The 17,797-nt window shown below is 54.5% G+C and overlaps 1 protein-coding gene across 8 annotated transcripts in view; it reads right to left on the bottom strand.

The window, feature by feature from the left end:
• pms1 (PMS1 homolog 1, mismatch repair system component) overlaps window positions 1-17,797 on the bottom strand; it is a 189,704-nt gene that overhangs the window by 159,289 nt on the left and 12,618 nt on the right. For 3 of the 8 annotated variants that reach the window (XM_072478217.1, XM_072478174.1, XM_072478218.1), the window contains exons 1-2: window positions 14,679-14,738; window positions 516-673 (exon numbers count right to left, since the gene is read on the bottom strand). In XM_072478217.1, coding sequence (XP_072334318.1) covers window positions 516-647 — 132 coding nt within the window. In that variant the 5' untranslated portion in view covers window positions 648-673; window positions 14,679-14,738. Of the gene's footprint in view, window positions 1-515; window positions 674-5,135; window positions 5,615-10,106; window positions 10,143-14,678; window positions 14,739-17,797 lie in introns of those variants that run through there. The other 5 variants (XM_072478183.1, XM_072478199.1, XM_072478209.1 and 2 more) reach the window with 4 other exon arrangements.

Genomic DNA, 17,797 nt, shown 5'->3' with positions numbered 1-17,797 from the left:
TCTGAAGTGAGCCTTTGTTAATGAAGCTAGCAACTGACATATTAAAAAACCTGGTTTTCACTGCAATATAGGGATGGAATTCTCCATGAATCTTTATTACAAGGTCTCAGAATTCATGATAATGCTTTCATTCATGTCCATATTGGTTTAACTCAGTGGGCTAGACAGCTGGTTTGTGATGCAGAACAAGGCCAGCAGCGCGGGTTCAATTCCCGTACCAGCTTACCCGAACAGGCACCGGAATGTGGCGACTCGGGGCTTTTCACAGTAACTTCATACTTGTGACAATAAAAGATTATTATTATTATTACTGGAATCCTATTGAATAGATTGGTACAATTTTCAAATGACAGTGGAGTTGGGTCGTGTTAGCGGAAGATGTGGTGGCTGGTGGGGGTGGGGGAGGAGTTCGGCAGAGGTGATGCTTTTTTCCAGTCACATTTATTTCAAACCAGCACAGATTGTGATTTTTGCTGAGCTAAAGTGAGTAAAAAAGTTAAAGCAATGTCACTTACTAATTTGACTTCAATGTTTGTTGCGTTACCATCCAAGGAGTTTTCTACCAGTTCCTTCACTACATTAACAACAGAGGTTATTGTCTGAGAGCTGGAAAGAAGTCGAACGGTATCCAGTGGTAACTGTTGCATGATGGGTTTACTTTACCAACACAGGCCTGTAACAAAATGCATTGCTTAGAAGAAAATACGGGATTGTTCTGATTACCAATAAGAAATTGACAAACCTGTGAAATCATAGTCTAAATACACCTGATCCAAAACTTTGTTTCCCACAAAGACTTGCATAATGAGCATGTTCAGACATGGGCTTCGTCTGCAACTAGTTATAAATAGCTCTCTTCACTGCTAGTGTAAAGATTCATGGAGAATTTTATATTTTCCCTTTGCATTATACTGCAAGAAACTTAAGAAGCTTAAAGTTCCATTCATCGCTGATATACTTTTATTGTTGACGGAACAAAAATGTTAAAAACATAGAATATGCATACTGGATACTGGCTACTCTGCTCAACAATAGATCCTTGTTGTCGGCTAGAAGGAACCCAGGGCAAAATACCAACAATAGGGGCATAAATAAACAGTAATATTTAGGTGCTGAAATTATCCCAAGTATATTTTTAAAATTGCAATCCTTTCCCAGTGATGGAGTTAAATGTTTTAAATAAGTACTTAAAATGTTTTTCATAATCGGTAGCTGTGGAACAAAGTATTCTGTGGCAGATAAATTGGTTTGTAATTTTTTCTCATGTTTATTATACTTGCAAGTTACATGAGAGATTGGAGAAGGTGAAATTGATCGCCTTAGAAAATGTTACGGGTTGAGGGTGTGAGGGAAATACAAGTGCTTGACAAGTTTTGTCAGGTGAAATAAGCAGATGACGGCAACACAGTGGCATAATGGATAGTACTACTGCCTCACAGCGTGAGGACCCATGTCTCCGTGGGTCTCACCCTCACAACCCAAAGATGTGCAGGTTTAGTGGATTGGCCACGCTAAATTGCGCCTTATTTTTAAAAAAATTTAAGGTTTAAATAAGCAGATTCTGTTGCCACTGACAGGAGGGTCAATAACCACATTTCAGATGATGGGCAAATTAAGCATGAGGAGAAATCAACTCCCATCGTATCTTGTTGTGATCTGGTATACACTGCCTGGAGATTCAAGAGCAACTTCCAAAGAGAATTGGATATATACTTGAAAAGGAAAAAAAAACTGCAAGGCCAAGAGGAAAGACAAAGGAAATAGGATTAATTGGATCGTTCCTCCAAAGAGGCAGCTCCAGCAGTGAGCCAAATGGCCTTTTTCTGTGTTGTAAGATTCTAAGTTGCTCCCAGGTTTCTGTTGTTTAATTGGACCTTCCTTTACTTCTCCTTCCATGCAGAAGTGGGGCAGGGCAGAGGGGCACCTGCTCCCCATTTGGTAGCTCCCTTAATAATCTGAATGAGTAACTAATTGAATGGGATACATGCATTTTGAACATGTATTTCACGCAGTCCATGTCCAAATGCAGCAACACCTGGACAATATCCAGGCTTGGGCTGACAAATGGCAAGTAACATTCGCGCCACACAAGTGCCAAGCAATGACCATCTCCAATAAGAGAAGATCTAATTATCGTCCCTTGATACTCAATGACATTACCATCGCTGAATTTCCCACTTACAACATCCTAGAGATTACCATTGACCAGAAACTGAACTGGACCATACTGCGGCTTCAAGATCAGGTCAGAGGCGAGTAACGCACCCCCTGACTCCTGTCCACCATCTACAAGGCACAGTCAGGAGTGTAATGGAATACTCTCCACTTGTCTGGATGAGTGCATCTCCAACAACACACATGGAGCTCAACACCATCCAAGACAAAGCAGCCTACTTGATTGCTACCCCCTCTACAAACATTCAATCTCTCCACCATCAATGAATAATGGCAGCCATGTGTACCAGCTACAAGATGCACTCCAGGAACAAGGCTCCTTAGGCAACACCTTCCAAACTCACGATCACTACCTTCTAGGACAAGGGCAACAGATACCTGGGAACCCCACCACCTGGAGGTTCCCCTCTAAATCACTCACCATCCAGATTTGGAAATTAATTGCCATTCTTTCAGGATTAAAATCCTGGAATTCCCTCCAAATAGCACAGTGGGTGTACCTCAGGGACTGCAGCGATTCAAGAAGACAACTCGCCGCCACCATGGCAACAAAGGTTGGTAATAAATACGGGCATAGCCAGTGGCACGCAAATCCAGTAAATGAATTTTTAAAAATCTAGTTGGCAATGCTTATTTATTTTCATACTTGCGTTGCTTCTCTATAAAGTTATTAACAATAATAAAAGAGGTATAGGAAAGTACATCGAGCAAGTACATTTGCAAACAGACGCAACTGTCTAAATACTGGAACTATGGAATGCTGGATCATACAGCAACTGCAAAAGCATCCAAAAGGATTTATAAAAAGGCAAGTTAATGTTTCACTTCGAGATTTTCATCCAAACCAATAGGTAATAGGATGGCTATGGAGCTCTTCAAATGGCCATACAAACAAAAGAAAGGCAAGCAAATCGATAATTGTTCGGAGTACAGATGTGATCACGCTTATTCCAACCAGACGACTAATTGTGGAATAGATTATAACCAGGCGTAAAAAGATGAAAATTGCACATTATTCACACTAGGTAACTTGGCCAGGCTACCGCATTATACGAGGGTAAAATGTGGGTACAGTAGCTACAGAATGGGAGAGACAGTGATGAAATTTAAATGGGACACCCTTGCAAGCAAACTATCATTGGTATTAAGTTGCTAAAGAGAGTTGAGGCACAGTCTCTTACATTTTCATTCAGTTTTGTGAATACTGTCTCAGAGATCAAGGCAGAAAGTTCTGAGTGTGAACTAAAGGGGCGAGTCAAAAAATAAAACTAAATGGAGATCATGATTAGCATGGTAGCACAGTAGTTAGCACTGTTGCTTCACAGCACCAGGGTCCCAGGTTCGATTCCCGGCTTGGATCACTGTCTGTGTGGAGTCTGCACGTTCTCTCCGTGTCTGCGTGGGTTTCTACCGGGTGCTCTGATTTCCTCCCACAAGTCCCGAAAGATGTGCTGTTAGGTAACTTGGACATTCTGAATTCTCCCTCCGTGTACCCGAACAAGTGCTGGAATGTGGCAACTAGGGGCTTCTCACAGTAACTTCATTGCAATGTTAATGTAAACCTCCTTGTGACAATAAAGATTATTAATTTAATTATTATGCTCCCAGACAAAACAGAGATTATTGGTAAAGCAATCACTTAGTTGCTTTGTTCTATATACAAAAGTGATTGAACTGAGAACACCAAGTACAGCAGGTTAGATTGTCTCATCTGGATCGAGTTCTTGGGACACTAGTCAATGGCTTGTAAAATAAATGAACCACTGGTGCATGTGCCACAGCTCCCTGCAAAACGCCTGTGAAACAAGTGGTGACATGGTTTCTGCAAGAATGAAGAATACCACATAGTTTCACTGGAAAACAAAAGCAGCAACAAAGCAGCAAAGAGAGATATTTTGAAATCACATGTGATTTGAGAGGAGCGAGAAAAGAATGAAGGCAGGAATAATGGAGCAGAAACAGCCGAGGCACGCTCCACTAGAGGAGAAATTCAGCAATGCAAAATGATATTTAGAAATTGTGGTGCAGAAAGTAAGGTCACCAGTGCAAGATGGAGAATAAATATCATGCAAGTGGTTGTGAAAATATCTCATCAAAATGGTAACTGTTAAAGCCCATGGGGAAAATGAACAGGGAAAGCACTTGTGCAGTGGAATTTGAATACTAAATTTATAATGAATAAAGCACTTCCTGCATTTAAACCTTCTCAAAGAGTAGCAAGAAAAGAGAAGTCTGCAACTTGAAGAATGCATTACGAGATTGTGAAACCGGTTCAACTGTTTCAGGACTGAAATAACTTCCCAGCAACAAGAGAGTAAATTATTTTTAGTTAATTCACACAATTATAAATTGAATGGTGATCTTGGGTGCCAAAAATTTGCACTTTTATTGGTATCATCATAAAATAAAGGAAAGCCTATAAAAAAGGTCTTGCAGCGTTTTTAGGGATCAAAGCGAGCATATATTTCATTAACTTGTATGTATGACTGTGAAGTGAAATCTCGGCTAGTGAGTGGGCCGCAGATGTCCCCCCTTCCCTTCATTTCGGTGGGCTGCAAAATTGAAATTGGGCAGGTGCACAAACCATGACCCCATAAATTACATTAAATACATTTCATATGCACTGAATATTTCATAATTAGTCACAGAAAATGCTTAATTGTTCAAATATTAATAGAACTGTCATAAACCTCAAAAACCAACACGAAAGCTATCCAAAGTCGCTGCGTCACTCTGATTTAATGCTCATCTAAGTATCTGCGATGTGTTTCCATAGCTCCCTTCAGATTTGAAAGCTGTCAAGCATGTTGGGCAGAACATATTGGAACTTTTACGACACAAGAGGAATGTTTCTTAACGTTGTATTTTTTTGGAACTGATATCACCTTTTTGCAAATTAAGCAAAACTGCCTCCCTTTCTATTCAATAACAAAATAATCCAGCTCCCAACTCTCTTTTACCGTTTTGTTCTCGTCACCGATTTTCCTCTTTTTGGTTACTTCTTCTTCCTCTGTACTTTTTGATTTTGCACTTGATTCTCCTTCTTTATCACACCACTTCAACACAAAGCATTCTGGGCAAATTAAATTATCGGCAAAAGTAACATAAAAAGGGCAACCTCCCACACCCAGTTGTGTCATAACCAAGACGGTCTCCCGGGATAGGGTAATTTTGCTAACTGCATTTGTGTACCTAGAATTTGTAGGGCATACTGAATGAACTGGAGCTGTGTTTTGATTGGACGCAGAGGGAGCACATGACTCTCACAGTCAATGTGTACAATCAGCACACACTTCGCTTCAAGTGTACTTGTTTTAGGTATATATCACTTCAGGCATCCTGGTAGGAAAAAAAACTACATGGGCAGAAACCAGCAGAACCACTGCGTGGGCAATGGGCAACAAAATGTCTCACGGGACACACTCAGAACCCTGATGTGCCGTGGATTGCCAACCACTGGATGTACAGCATTTCCTCGATTTGTGCAACCAGTTAAATATTTCAAAAGTTGACCAGGACAAATACCTTGAATTGATATATAAATATTAGAGATGTCGCAATAGCTTTCTGATGCAGCCAACCCAAGCACCACTTATCGCACAAATCAACTGCTTTAAATACCGGTACTTTACGTTCAATGGAAGAAGTCTGTAAAGTCCTCCAGAGACAACACACCAGCGTGCCTGGTCAAAAGATGACTGGGATATCTTAGTACAGCAGGGCAGGCTCCCCATTCATTCTCAGCACCTTCCAGACACTGAGCTGGACGGAGTATGGACTCACTCCCAGTACCTGCTGCTGTACACTGGGCCGGACAGAGTCCACACTCACTCGCAGTACCTGCTGGGCTGGACAAAGTAAACACTCTCTCCCAGTATCTGCTCGGCTGGAGAGAGTCCACACTCACTCCCAGTACCTGCTGGGCTGGACAGAGTCCACACTCTCTCCCAGTACCTGCTGGGCTGGACAGAGTCCACACTCACTCCCAGTACCTGCTGGGCTGGACAGAGTCCACACTCACTCCCAGTACCTGCTGGGCTGGACAGAGTCCACACTCTCTCCCAGTACCTGCTGGGCTGGACAGAGTCCACACTCACTCCCAGTATCTGCTGGGCTGGGCATGGTCCACACACACTCCCAGTACCTGCTGGGCTGGCCAGAGTCCACACTCACTCCCAGTACCTGCTGGGCTGGACAGAGTCCACACTCACTCCCAGTACATGCTGGGCTGGACAGAGTTCACACTCACTCCCAGTACCTGCTGGGCTGGACAGAGTCCACACTCACTCCCAGTACCTGCTGGGCTGGACAGAGTCCACAATCACACCCAGTACCTGCTGGGCTGGACAGAGTCCACACTCACTCCCAGTACTGCTGGGCCGGACAGAGTCCACACTCACTCCCAGTACCCGCTGCACACTGGGCTGGACAGAGTCCACACTCACTCCCAGTACCCGCTGCACACTGGGCTGGACAGAGTCCACACTCACTCCCAGTACCTGCTGCACACTGGGCTGGACAGAGCCCACACTCACTCCCAACTCCTGCTGCACACTGGGCTGGGCAGAGTCCACACTCACTCCCAACTCCTGCTGCACACTGGGCTGGGCAGAGTCCACACTCACTCCCAACTCCTGCTGCACACTGGGCTGGGCAGAGCCCACACTCACTCCAAGTACCCGCTGCACACTGGGCCGGACAGAGCCCACACTCACTCCCAGTACCTGCTGCACACTGGGCCGGACAGAGCCCACACTCACTCCCAACTCCTGCTGCACACTGGGCTGGGCAGAGCCCACACTCACTCCCTGTACCTGCTGTCGGACATTGGGCCGGACAGAGTCCACACTCACTCACAGTACCCGCTGCACACTGGGCTGGACAGAGTCCACACTCACTCCCTGTACCTGCTGTCGGACATTGGGCCGGACAGAGTCCACACTCACTCACAGTACCCGCTGCACACTGGGCTGGACAGAGTCCACACTCACTCCCAGAACCCGCTGCTCACTGGGCTGTACAGAGTCCACACGCACTCCCAGTACCTGCTGCACACTGGGCCGGACAGAGTCCACACTCGCTCCCAAATCCTGCTGCACACAGGGCTGGGCAGAGCCCACACTCACTCCCAACTCCTGCTGCACACTGGGCCGGACAGAGTCCACACTCACTCTCAACTCCTGCTGCACACTGGGCCGGACAGAGTCCACACTCACTCCCAACTCCTGCTGCACACTGGGCCGGATAGAGTCCACACTCACTCCCAGTACCTGCTGCACAGTGGGTCGGACAGAGTCCACACTCACTCCCAACTCCTGCTGCACACTGGGCCGGACAGAGTCCACACTCACTCCCAACTCCTGCTGCACACTGGGCCGGACAGAGTCCACACTCACTCTCAACTCCTGCTGCACACTGGGCCGGACAGAGTCCACACTCACTCCCAACTCCTGCTGCACACTGGGCTGGACAGAGTCCACACTCACTCCCAGTACCTGCTGCACAGTGGGTCGGACAGAGTCCACACTCACTCCCAACTCCTGCTGCACACTGGGCCGGACAGAGTCCACACTCACTCCCAACTCCTGCTGCACACTGGGCCGGACAGAGTCCACACTCACTCCCAACTCCTGCTGCACACTGGGCCGGACAGAGTCCACACTCACTCCCAACTCCAGCTGCACACTGGGCCGGACAGAGTCCACACTCACTCCCTGTACCCGCTGTCGGACATTGGGCCGGACAGAGTCCACACTCACTCCCAGTACCTGCTGCACACTGGGCCGGACAGAGTCCACACTCACTCCCTGTACCCGCTGTCGGACATTGGGCCGGACAGAGTCCACACTCACTCCCAGTACCTGCTGCACACTGGGCTGGACAGAGTCCACACTCACTCCCAGTACCTGCTGGGCTGGACAGAGTCCACACTCACTCCCAGTACCTGCTGGGCTGGACAGAGTCCACACTCACTCCCAGTACCTGCTGCACACTGGGCTGGACAGAGTCCACACTCACTCCCAGTTCCCGTGCACATTGGGCCGGACAGAGCCCACACTTACTCCCAGTACCCGCTGCACACTGGGCTGGACAGAGCCCACACACACTCCCAGTACCCGCTGCACACTGGGCCGGACAGAGTCCACACTCACTCCCTGTACCTGCTGTCGGACATTGGGCCCGACAGAGTCCACACGCTCACAGTATCCGCTGCACACAGGGCTGGACAGAGTCCACACTCACTCCCAGTACCTGCTGCACACTGGGACGGACAGAGTCCACACTCACTCCCAACTCCTGCTGCCCACTGGGCTGGGCAGAGCCCACACTCACTCCCAACTCCTGCTGCACACTGGGCCGGACAGAGTCCACACTCACTCCCAACTCCTGCTGTACACTGGGCCGGACAGAGTCCACACTCACTCCCAGTACCGGCTCCACACTGGGCCGGACAGAGTCCACACTCACTCCCTGAACCCGCTGTCGGACATTTGGCCGGACATAGTCCACTCTCACTCCCAGTACCTGCTGCACACAGGGCTGGACAGAGTCCACACTCACTCCCAGTACCTGCTGCACACTGGGACGGACAGAGTCCACACTCACTCCCAACTCCTGCTGCCCACTGGGCCGGACAGAGTCCACACTCACTCCCAACTCCTGCTGTACACTGGGCCGGACAGAGTCCACACTCACTCCCAGTACCGGCTCCACACTGGGCCGGACAGAGTCCACACTCACTCCCTGTACCCGCTGTCGGACATTGGGCCGGACAGAGTCCACACTCACTCACAGTACCCGCTGCACACTGGGCTGGACAGAGTCCACACACACTCCCAGTACCTGCTGGGCTGGACAGAGCCCACACTCACTCCCAGTACCTGCTGGGCTGGACAGAGTCCACACTCACTCCCAGTACCTGCTGGGCTGGACAGAGTCCACACTCACTCCCAGTACCTGCTGGGCTGGACAGAGTCCACACTCACTCCCTGTACCCGCTGTCGGACATTGGGCCGGACAGAGTCCACACTCACTCACAGTACCCGCTGCACACTGGGCTGGACAGAGTCCACACTCACTCCCAGTACCTGCTGCACACTGGGCCGGACAGAGTCCACACTCATTCCCAACTCCTGCTACACTCTGGGCTGGGCAGAGCCCACACTCACTCCCAACTCCTGCTGCACACTGGGCCGGACAGAGTCCACACTCACTCCCAACTCCTGCTGCACACTGGGCCGGACAGAGTCCACACTCACTCTCAACTCCTGCTGTACACTGGGCTGGACAGAGTCCACACTCACTCCCAGTACCTGCTGCACACTGGGCCGGACAGAGTCCACACTCACTCCCAGTACCTGCTGCACACTGGGCCGGGCAGAGCCCACACTCACTCTCTGTACCCGCTGTCGGACATTGGGCCGGACAGAGTCCACACTCACTCCCAGTACCTGCTGGGCCGGACAGAGTCCACACTCACTCCCAGTACCTGCTGGGCTGGACAGAGTCCACACTCACCCCCAGTACCTGCTGGGCTGGACAGAGTCCACACTCACCCCCAGTACCTGCTGGGCTGGACAGAGTCCACACTCACCCCCAGTACCTGCTGCACACTGGGCCGGGCAGAGCCCACACTCACTCTCTGTACCCGCTGTCGGACATTGGGCCGGACAGAGTCCACACTCACTCCCAGTACCTGCTGGGCCGGACAGAGTCCACACTCACTCCCAGTACCTGCTGGGCTGGACAGAGTCCACACTCACTCCCAGTATCTGTTGGGCTGGACAGAGTCCACACTCACTCCCAGTATCTGTTGGGCTGGACAGAGTCCACACTCACTCCCAGTACCTGCTGGGCTGGACAGAGTCCACACTCACTCCCTGTACCTGCTGCACACTGGGCTGGACAGAGTCCACACTCACTCCCAGTACCTGCTGGGCTGGACATGGTCCACACTCATTCCCAGTACCTGCTGCACACTGGGCCGGACAGAGTCCACACTCACTCCCAGTACCTGCTGGGCTGGACATGGTCCACACTCACTCCCAACTCCTGCTGTACACTGGGCCGGACAGAGTCCACACTCACTCCCAGTACCTGCTGCACACTGGGCTGGACAGAGTCCACACTCACTCCCAGTACCTGCTGGGCTGCACAGAGTCCACACTCACTCCCAACTCCTGCTACACACTGGGCCGGACAGAGTCCACATTCACTCCCAGTACCTGCTGCACACTGGGCTGGACAGAGTCCACACTCACTCCCAGTACCTGCTGGACTGGACAGAGTCCACACTCACTCCCAACTCCTGCTGCACACTGGGCCGGAGAGAGTCCACACTCACTCCCAACTCCTGCTGTACACTGGGCCTGACAGAGTCCACACTCACTCCCAACTCCTGCTGCACACTGGGCCGGACAGAGTCCACACTCACTCCCTGTACCCGCTGTCGGACATTGGGCCGGACAGAGTCCACACTCACTCCCAGTACCTGCTGCACACTGGGCCGGACAGAGTCCACACTCACTCCCTGTACCCGCTGTCGGACATTGGGCCGGACAGAGTCCACACTCACTCCCAGTACCTGCTGCACACTGGGCTGGACAGAGTCCACACTCACTCCCAGTACCTGCTGGGCTGGACAGAGTCCACACTCACTCCCAGTACCTGCTGGGCTGGACAGAGTCCACACTCACTCCCAGTACCTGCTGCACACTGGGCTGGACAGAGTCCACACTCACTCCCAGTACCTGCTGGGCTGGACAGAGTCCACACTCACTCCCAGTACCTGCTGCACACTGGGCTGGACAGAGTCCACACTCACTCCCAGTTCCCGTGCACATTGGGCCGGACAGAGCCCACACTTACTCCCAGTACCCGCTGCACACTGGGCTGGACAGAGCCCACACACACTCCCAGTACCCGCTGCACACTGGGCCGGACAGAGTCCACACTCACTCCCTGTACCTGCTGTCGGACATTGGGCCCGACAGAGTCCACACGCTCACAGTATCCGCTGCACACAGGGCTGGACAGAGTCCACACTCACTCCCAGTACCTGCTGCACACTGGGACGGACAGAGTCCACACTCACTCCCAACTCCTGCTGCCCACTGGGCTGGGCAGAGCCCACACTCACTCCCAACTCCTGCTGCACACTGGGCCGGACAGAGTCCACACTCACTCCCAACTCCTGCTGTACACTGGGCCGGACAGAGTCCACACTCACTCCCAGTACCGGCTCCACACTGGGCCGGACAGAGTCCACACTCACTCCCTGTACCCGCTGTCGGACATTGGGCCGGACAGAGTCCACACTCACTCCCAGTACCTGCTGCACACAGGGCTGGACAGAGTCCACACTCACTCCCAGTACCTGCTGGGCTGGACAGAGCCCACACTCACTCCCAGTACCTGCTGGGCTGGACAGAGTCCACACTCACTCCCAGTACCTGCTGGGCTGGACAGAGTCCACACTCACTCACAGTACCCGCTGCACACTGGGCTGGACAGAGTCCACACTCACTCCCAGTACCTGCTGCACACTGGGCCGGACAGAGTCCACACTCATTCCCAACTCCTGCTGTACACTGGGCCGGACAGAGTCCACACTCACTCCCAGTACCGGCTCCACACTGGGCCGGACAGAGTCCACACTCACTCCCTGTACCCGCTGTCGGACATTGGGCCGGACAGAGTCCACACTCACTCCCAGTACCTGCTGCACACAGGGCTGGACAGAGTCCACACTCACTCCCTGTACCTGCTGGGCTGGACAGAGCCCACACTCACTCCCAGTACCTGCTGGGCTGGACAGAGTCCACACTCACTCCCAGTACCTGCTGGGCTGGACAGAGTCCACACTCACTCCCAGTACCTGCTGGGCTGGACAGAGTCCACACTCACTCCCTGTACCCGCTGTCGGACATTGGGCCGGACAGAGTCCACACTCACTCACAGTACCCGCTGCACACTGGGCCGGACAGAGTCCACACTCACTCCCAGTACCTGCTGCACACTGGGCCGGACAGAGTCCACACTCACTCCCAACTCCTGCTGCACACTGGGCCGGACAGAGTCCACACTCACTCTCAACTCCTGCTGTACACTGGGCTGGACAGAGTCCACACTCACTCCCAGTACCTGCTGCACACTGGGCCGGGCAGAGCCCACACTCACTCTCTGTACCCGCTGTCGGACATTGGGCCGGACAGAGTCCACACTCACTCCCAGTACCTGCTGGGCCGGACAGAGTCCACACTCACTCCCAGTACCTGCTGGGCTGGACAGAGTCCACACTCACTCCCAGTACCTGCTGGGCTGGACAGAGTCCACACTCACCCCCAGTACCTGCTGGGCTGGACAGAGTCCACACTCACCCCCAGTACCTGCTGGGCTGGACAGAGTCCAGACTCACCCCCAGTACCTGCTGCACACTGGGCCGGGCAGAGCCCACACTCACTCCCAGTACCTGCTGCACACTGGGCCGGACAGAGTCCACACTCACTCCCAGTACCTGCTGCACACTGGGCCGGGCAGAGCACACACTCACTCTCTGTACCCGCTGTCGGACATTGGGCCGGACAGAGTCCACACTCACTCCCAGTACCTGCTGGGCCGGACAGAGTCCACACTCACTCCCAGTACCTGCTGGGCTGGACAGAGCCCACACTCACTCCCAGTACCTGCTGGGCTGGACAGAGTCCACACTCACTCCCAGTATCTGTTGGGCTGGACAGAGTCCACACTCACTCCCAGTACCTGCTGGGCTGGACAGAGTCCACACTCACTCCCTGTACCTGCTGCACACTGGGCTGGACAGAGTCCACACTCACTCCCAGTACCTGCTGGGCTGGACATGGTCCACACTCATTCCCAGTACCTGCTGCACACTGGGCCGGACAGAGTCCACACTCACTCCCAGTACCTGCTGGGCTGGACATGGTCCACACTCACTCCCAACTCCTGCTGTACACTGGGCCGGACAGAGTCCACACTCACTCCCAGTACCTGCTGCACACTGGGCTGGACAGAGTCCACACTCACTCCCAGTACCTGCTGGACTGGACAGAGTCCACACTCACTCCCAACTCCTGCTGCACACTGGGCCGGAGAGAGTCCACACTCACTCCCAACTCCTGCTGTACACTGGGCCGGACAGAGTCCACACTCACTCCCTGTACCCGCTGTCGGACATTGGGCCGGACAGAGTCCACACTCACTCCCAGTACCTGCTGCACACTGGGCCGGACAGAGTCCACACTCACTCCCTGTACCCGCTGTCGGACATTGGGCCGGACAGAGTCCACACTCACTCCCAGTACCTGCTGCACACTGGGCTGGACAGAGTCCACACTCACTCCCAGTACCTGCTGGGCTGGACAGAGTCCACACTCACTCCCAGTACCTGCTGGGCTGGACAGAGTCCACACTCACTCCCAGTACCTGCTGCACAATGGGCTGGACAGAGTCCACACTCACTCCCAGTACCTGCTGGGCTGGACAGAGTCCACACTCACTCCCAGTACCTGCTGCACACTGGGCTGGACAGAGTCCACACTCACTCCCAGTTCCCGTGCACATTGGGCCGGACAGAGCCCACACTTACTCCCAGTACCCGCTGCACACTGGGCTGGACAGAGCCCACACACACTCCCAGTACCCGCTGCACACTGGGCCGGACAGAGTCCACACTCACTCCCTGTACCTGCTGTCGGACATTGGGCCCGACAGAGTCCACACGCTCACAGTATCCGCTGCACACAGGGCTGGACAGAGTCCACACTCACTCCCAGTACCTGCTGCACACTGGGACGGACAGAGTCCACACTCACTCCCAACTCCTGCTGCCCACTGGGCTGGGCAGAGCCCACACTGACTCCCAACTCCTGCTGCACACTGGGCCGGACAGATGCAACCCTCACTCCCAACTCCTGCTGTACACTGGGCCGGACAGAGTCCACACTCACTCCCAGTACCGGCTCCACACTGGGCCGGACAGAGTCCACACTCACTCCCTGTACCCGCTGTCGGACATTGGGCCGGACAGAGTCCACACTCACTCCCAGTACCTGCTGCACACAGGGCTGGACAGAGTCCACACTCACTCCCAGTACCTGCTGCACACTGGGACGGACAGAGTCCACACTCACTCCCAACTCCTGCTGCCCACTGGGCCGGACAGAGTCCACACTCACTCCCAACTCCTGCTGTACACTGGGCCGGACAGAGTCCACACTCACTCCCAGTACCGGCTCCACACTGGGCCGGACAGAGTCCACACTCACTCCCTGTACCCGCTGTCGGACATTGGGCCGGACAGAGTCCACACTCACTCACAGTACCCGCTGCACACTGGGCTGGACAGAGTCCACACACACTCCCAGTACCTGCTGGGCTGGACAGAGCCCACACTCACTCCCAGTACCTGCTGGGCTGGACAGAGTCCACACTCACTCCCAGTACCTGCTGGGCTGGACAGAGTCCACACTCACTCCCAGTGCCTGCTGGGCTGGACAGAGTCCACACTCACTCCCTGTACCCGCTGTCGGACATTGGGCCGGACAGAGTCCACACTCACTCACAGTACCCGCTGCACACTGGGCTGGACAGAGTCCACACTCACTCCCAGTACCTGCTGCACACTGGGCCGGACAGAGTCCACACTCATTCCCAACTCCTGCTGTACACTGGGCCGGACAGAGTCCACACTCACTCCCAGTACCGGCTCCACACTGGGCCGGACAGAGTCCACACTCACTCCCTGTACCCGCTGTCGGACATTGGGCCGGACAGAGTCCACACTCACTCCCAGTACCTGCTGCACACAGGGCTGGACAGAGTCCACACTCACTCCCTGTACCTGCTGGGCTGGACAGAGCCCACACTCACTCCCAGTACCTGCTGGGCTGGACAGAGTCCACACTCACTCCCAGTACCTGCTGGGCTGGACAGAGTCCACACTCACTCCCAGTACCTGCTGGGCTGGACAGAGTCCACACTCACTCCCTGTACCCGCTGTCGGACATTGGGCCGGACAGAGTCCACACTCACTCACAGTACCCGCTGCACACTGGGCCGGACAGAGTCCACACTCACTCCCAGTACCTGCTGCACACTGGGCCGGACAGAGTCCACACTCACTCCCAACTCCTGCTGCACACTGGGCCGGACAGAGTCCACACTCACTCTCAACTCCTGCTGTACACTGGGCTGGACAGAGTCCACACTCACTCCCAGTACCTGCTGCACACTGGGCCGGGCAGAGCCCACACTCACTCTCTGTACCCGCTGTCGGACATTGGGCCGGACAGAGTCCACACTCACTCCCAGTACCTGCTGGGCCGGACAGAGTCCACACTCACTCCCAGTACCTGCTGGGCTGGACAGAGTCCACACTCACTCCCAGTACCTGCTGGGCTGGACAGAGTCCACACTCACCCCCAGTACCTGCTGGGCTGGACAGAGTCCACACTCACCCCCAGTACCTGCTGGGCTGGACAGAGTCCAGACTCACCCCCAGTACCTGCTGCACACTGGGCCGGGCAGAGCCCACACTCACTCCCAGTACCTGCTGCACACTGGGCCGGACAGAGTCCACACTCACTCCCAGTACCTGCTGCACACTGGGCCGGGCAGAGCACACACTCACTCTCTGTACCCGCTGTCGGACATTGGGCCGGACAGAGTCCACACTCACTCCCAGTACCTGCTGGGCCGGACAGAGTCCACACTCACTCCCAGTACCTGCTGGGCTGGACAGAGCCCACACTCACTCCCAGTACCTGCTGGGCTGGACAGAGTCCACACTCACTCCCAGTATCTGTTGGGCTGGACAGAGTCCACACTCACTCCCAGTACCTGCTGGGCTGGACAGAGTCCACACTCACTCCCTGTACCTGCTGCACACTGGGCTGGACAGAGTCCACACTCACTCCCAGTACCTGCTGGGCTGGACATGGTCCACACTCATTCCCAGTACCTGCTGCACACTGGGCCGGACAGAGTCCACACTCACTCCCAGTACCTGCTGGGCTGGACATGGTCCACACTCACTCCCAACTCCTGCTGTACACTGGGCCGGACAGAGTCCACACTCACTCCCAGTACCTGCTGCACACTGGGCTGGACAGAGTCCACACTCACTCCCAGTACCTGCTGGACTGGACAGAGTCCACACTCACTCCCAACTCCTGCTGCACACTGGGCCGGAGAGAGTCCACACTCACTCCCAACTCCTGCTGTACACTGGGCCGGACAGAGTCCACACTCACTCCCTGTACCCGCTGTCGGACATTGGGCCGGACAGAGTCCACACTCACTCCCAGTACCTGCTGCACACTGGGCCGGACAGAGTCCACACTCACTCCCTGTACCCGCTGTCGGACATTGGGCCGGACAGAGTCCACACTCACTCCCAGTACCTGCTGCACACTGGGCTGGACAGAGTCCACACTCACTCCCAGTACCTGCTGGGCTGGACAGAGTCCACACTCACTCCCAGTACCTGCTGGGCTGGACAGAGTCCACACTCACTCCCAGTACCTGCTGCACAATGGGCTGGACAGAGTCCACACTCACTCCCAGTACCTGCTGGGCTGGACAGAGTCCACACTCACTCCCAGTACCTGCTGCACACTGGGCTGGACAGAGTCCACACTCACTCCCAGTTCCCGTGCACATTGGGCCGGACAGAGCCCACACTTACTCCCAGTACCCGCTGCACACTGGGCTGGACAGAGCCCACACACACTCCCAGTACCCGCTGCACACTGGGCCGGACAGAGTCCACACTCACTCCCTGTACCTGCTGTCGGACATTGGGCCCGACAGAGTCCACACGCTCACAGTATCCGCTGCACACAGGGCTGGACAGAGTCCACACTCACTCCCAGTACCTGCTGCACACTGGGACGGACAGAGTCCACACTCACTCCCAACTCCTGCTGCCCACTGGGCTGGGCAGAGCCCACACTGACTCCCAACTCCTGCTGCACACTGGGCCGGACAGATGCAACCCTCACTCCCAACTCCTGCTGTACACTGGGCCGGACAGAGTCCACACTCACTCCCAGTACCGGCTCCACACTGGGCCGGACAGAGTCCACACTCACTCCCTGTACCCGCTGTCGGACATTGGGCCGGACAGAGTCCACACTCACTCCCAGTACCTGCTGCACACAGGGCTGGACAGAGTCCACACTCACTCCCAGTACCTGCTGCACACTGGGACGGACAGAGTCCACACTCACTCCCAACTCCTGCTGCCCACTGGGCCGGACAGAGTCCACACTCACTCCCAACTCCTGCTGTACACTGGGCCGGACAGAGTCCACACTCACTCCCAGTACCGGCTCCACACTGGGCCGGACAGAGTCCACACTCACTCCCTGTACCCGCTGTCGGACATTGGGCCGGACAGAGTCCACACTCACTCACAGTACCCGCTGCACACTGGGCTGGACAGAGTCCACACACACTCCCAGTACCTGCTGGGCTGGACAGAGCCCACACTCACTCCCAGTACCTGCTGGGCTGGACAGAGTCCACACTCACTCCCAGTACCTGCTGGGCTGGACAGAGTCCACACTCACTCCCAGTGCCTGCTGGGCTGGACAGAGTC

This window comes from Scyliorhinus torazame, chromosome 2 (genome assembly GCF_047496885.1).
Source record: "Scyliorhinus torazame isolate Kashiwa2021f chromosome 2, sScyTor2.1, whole genome shotgun sequence".
Lineage (NCBI taxonomy): Eukaryota > Metazoa > Chordata > Chondrichthyes > Carcharhiniformes > Scyliorhinidae > Scyliorhinus > Scyliorhinus torazame.
Note: the sequence above shows the minus strand (reverse complement) of the source record. Positions and strands in the feature narration are given on the sequence as shown.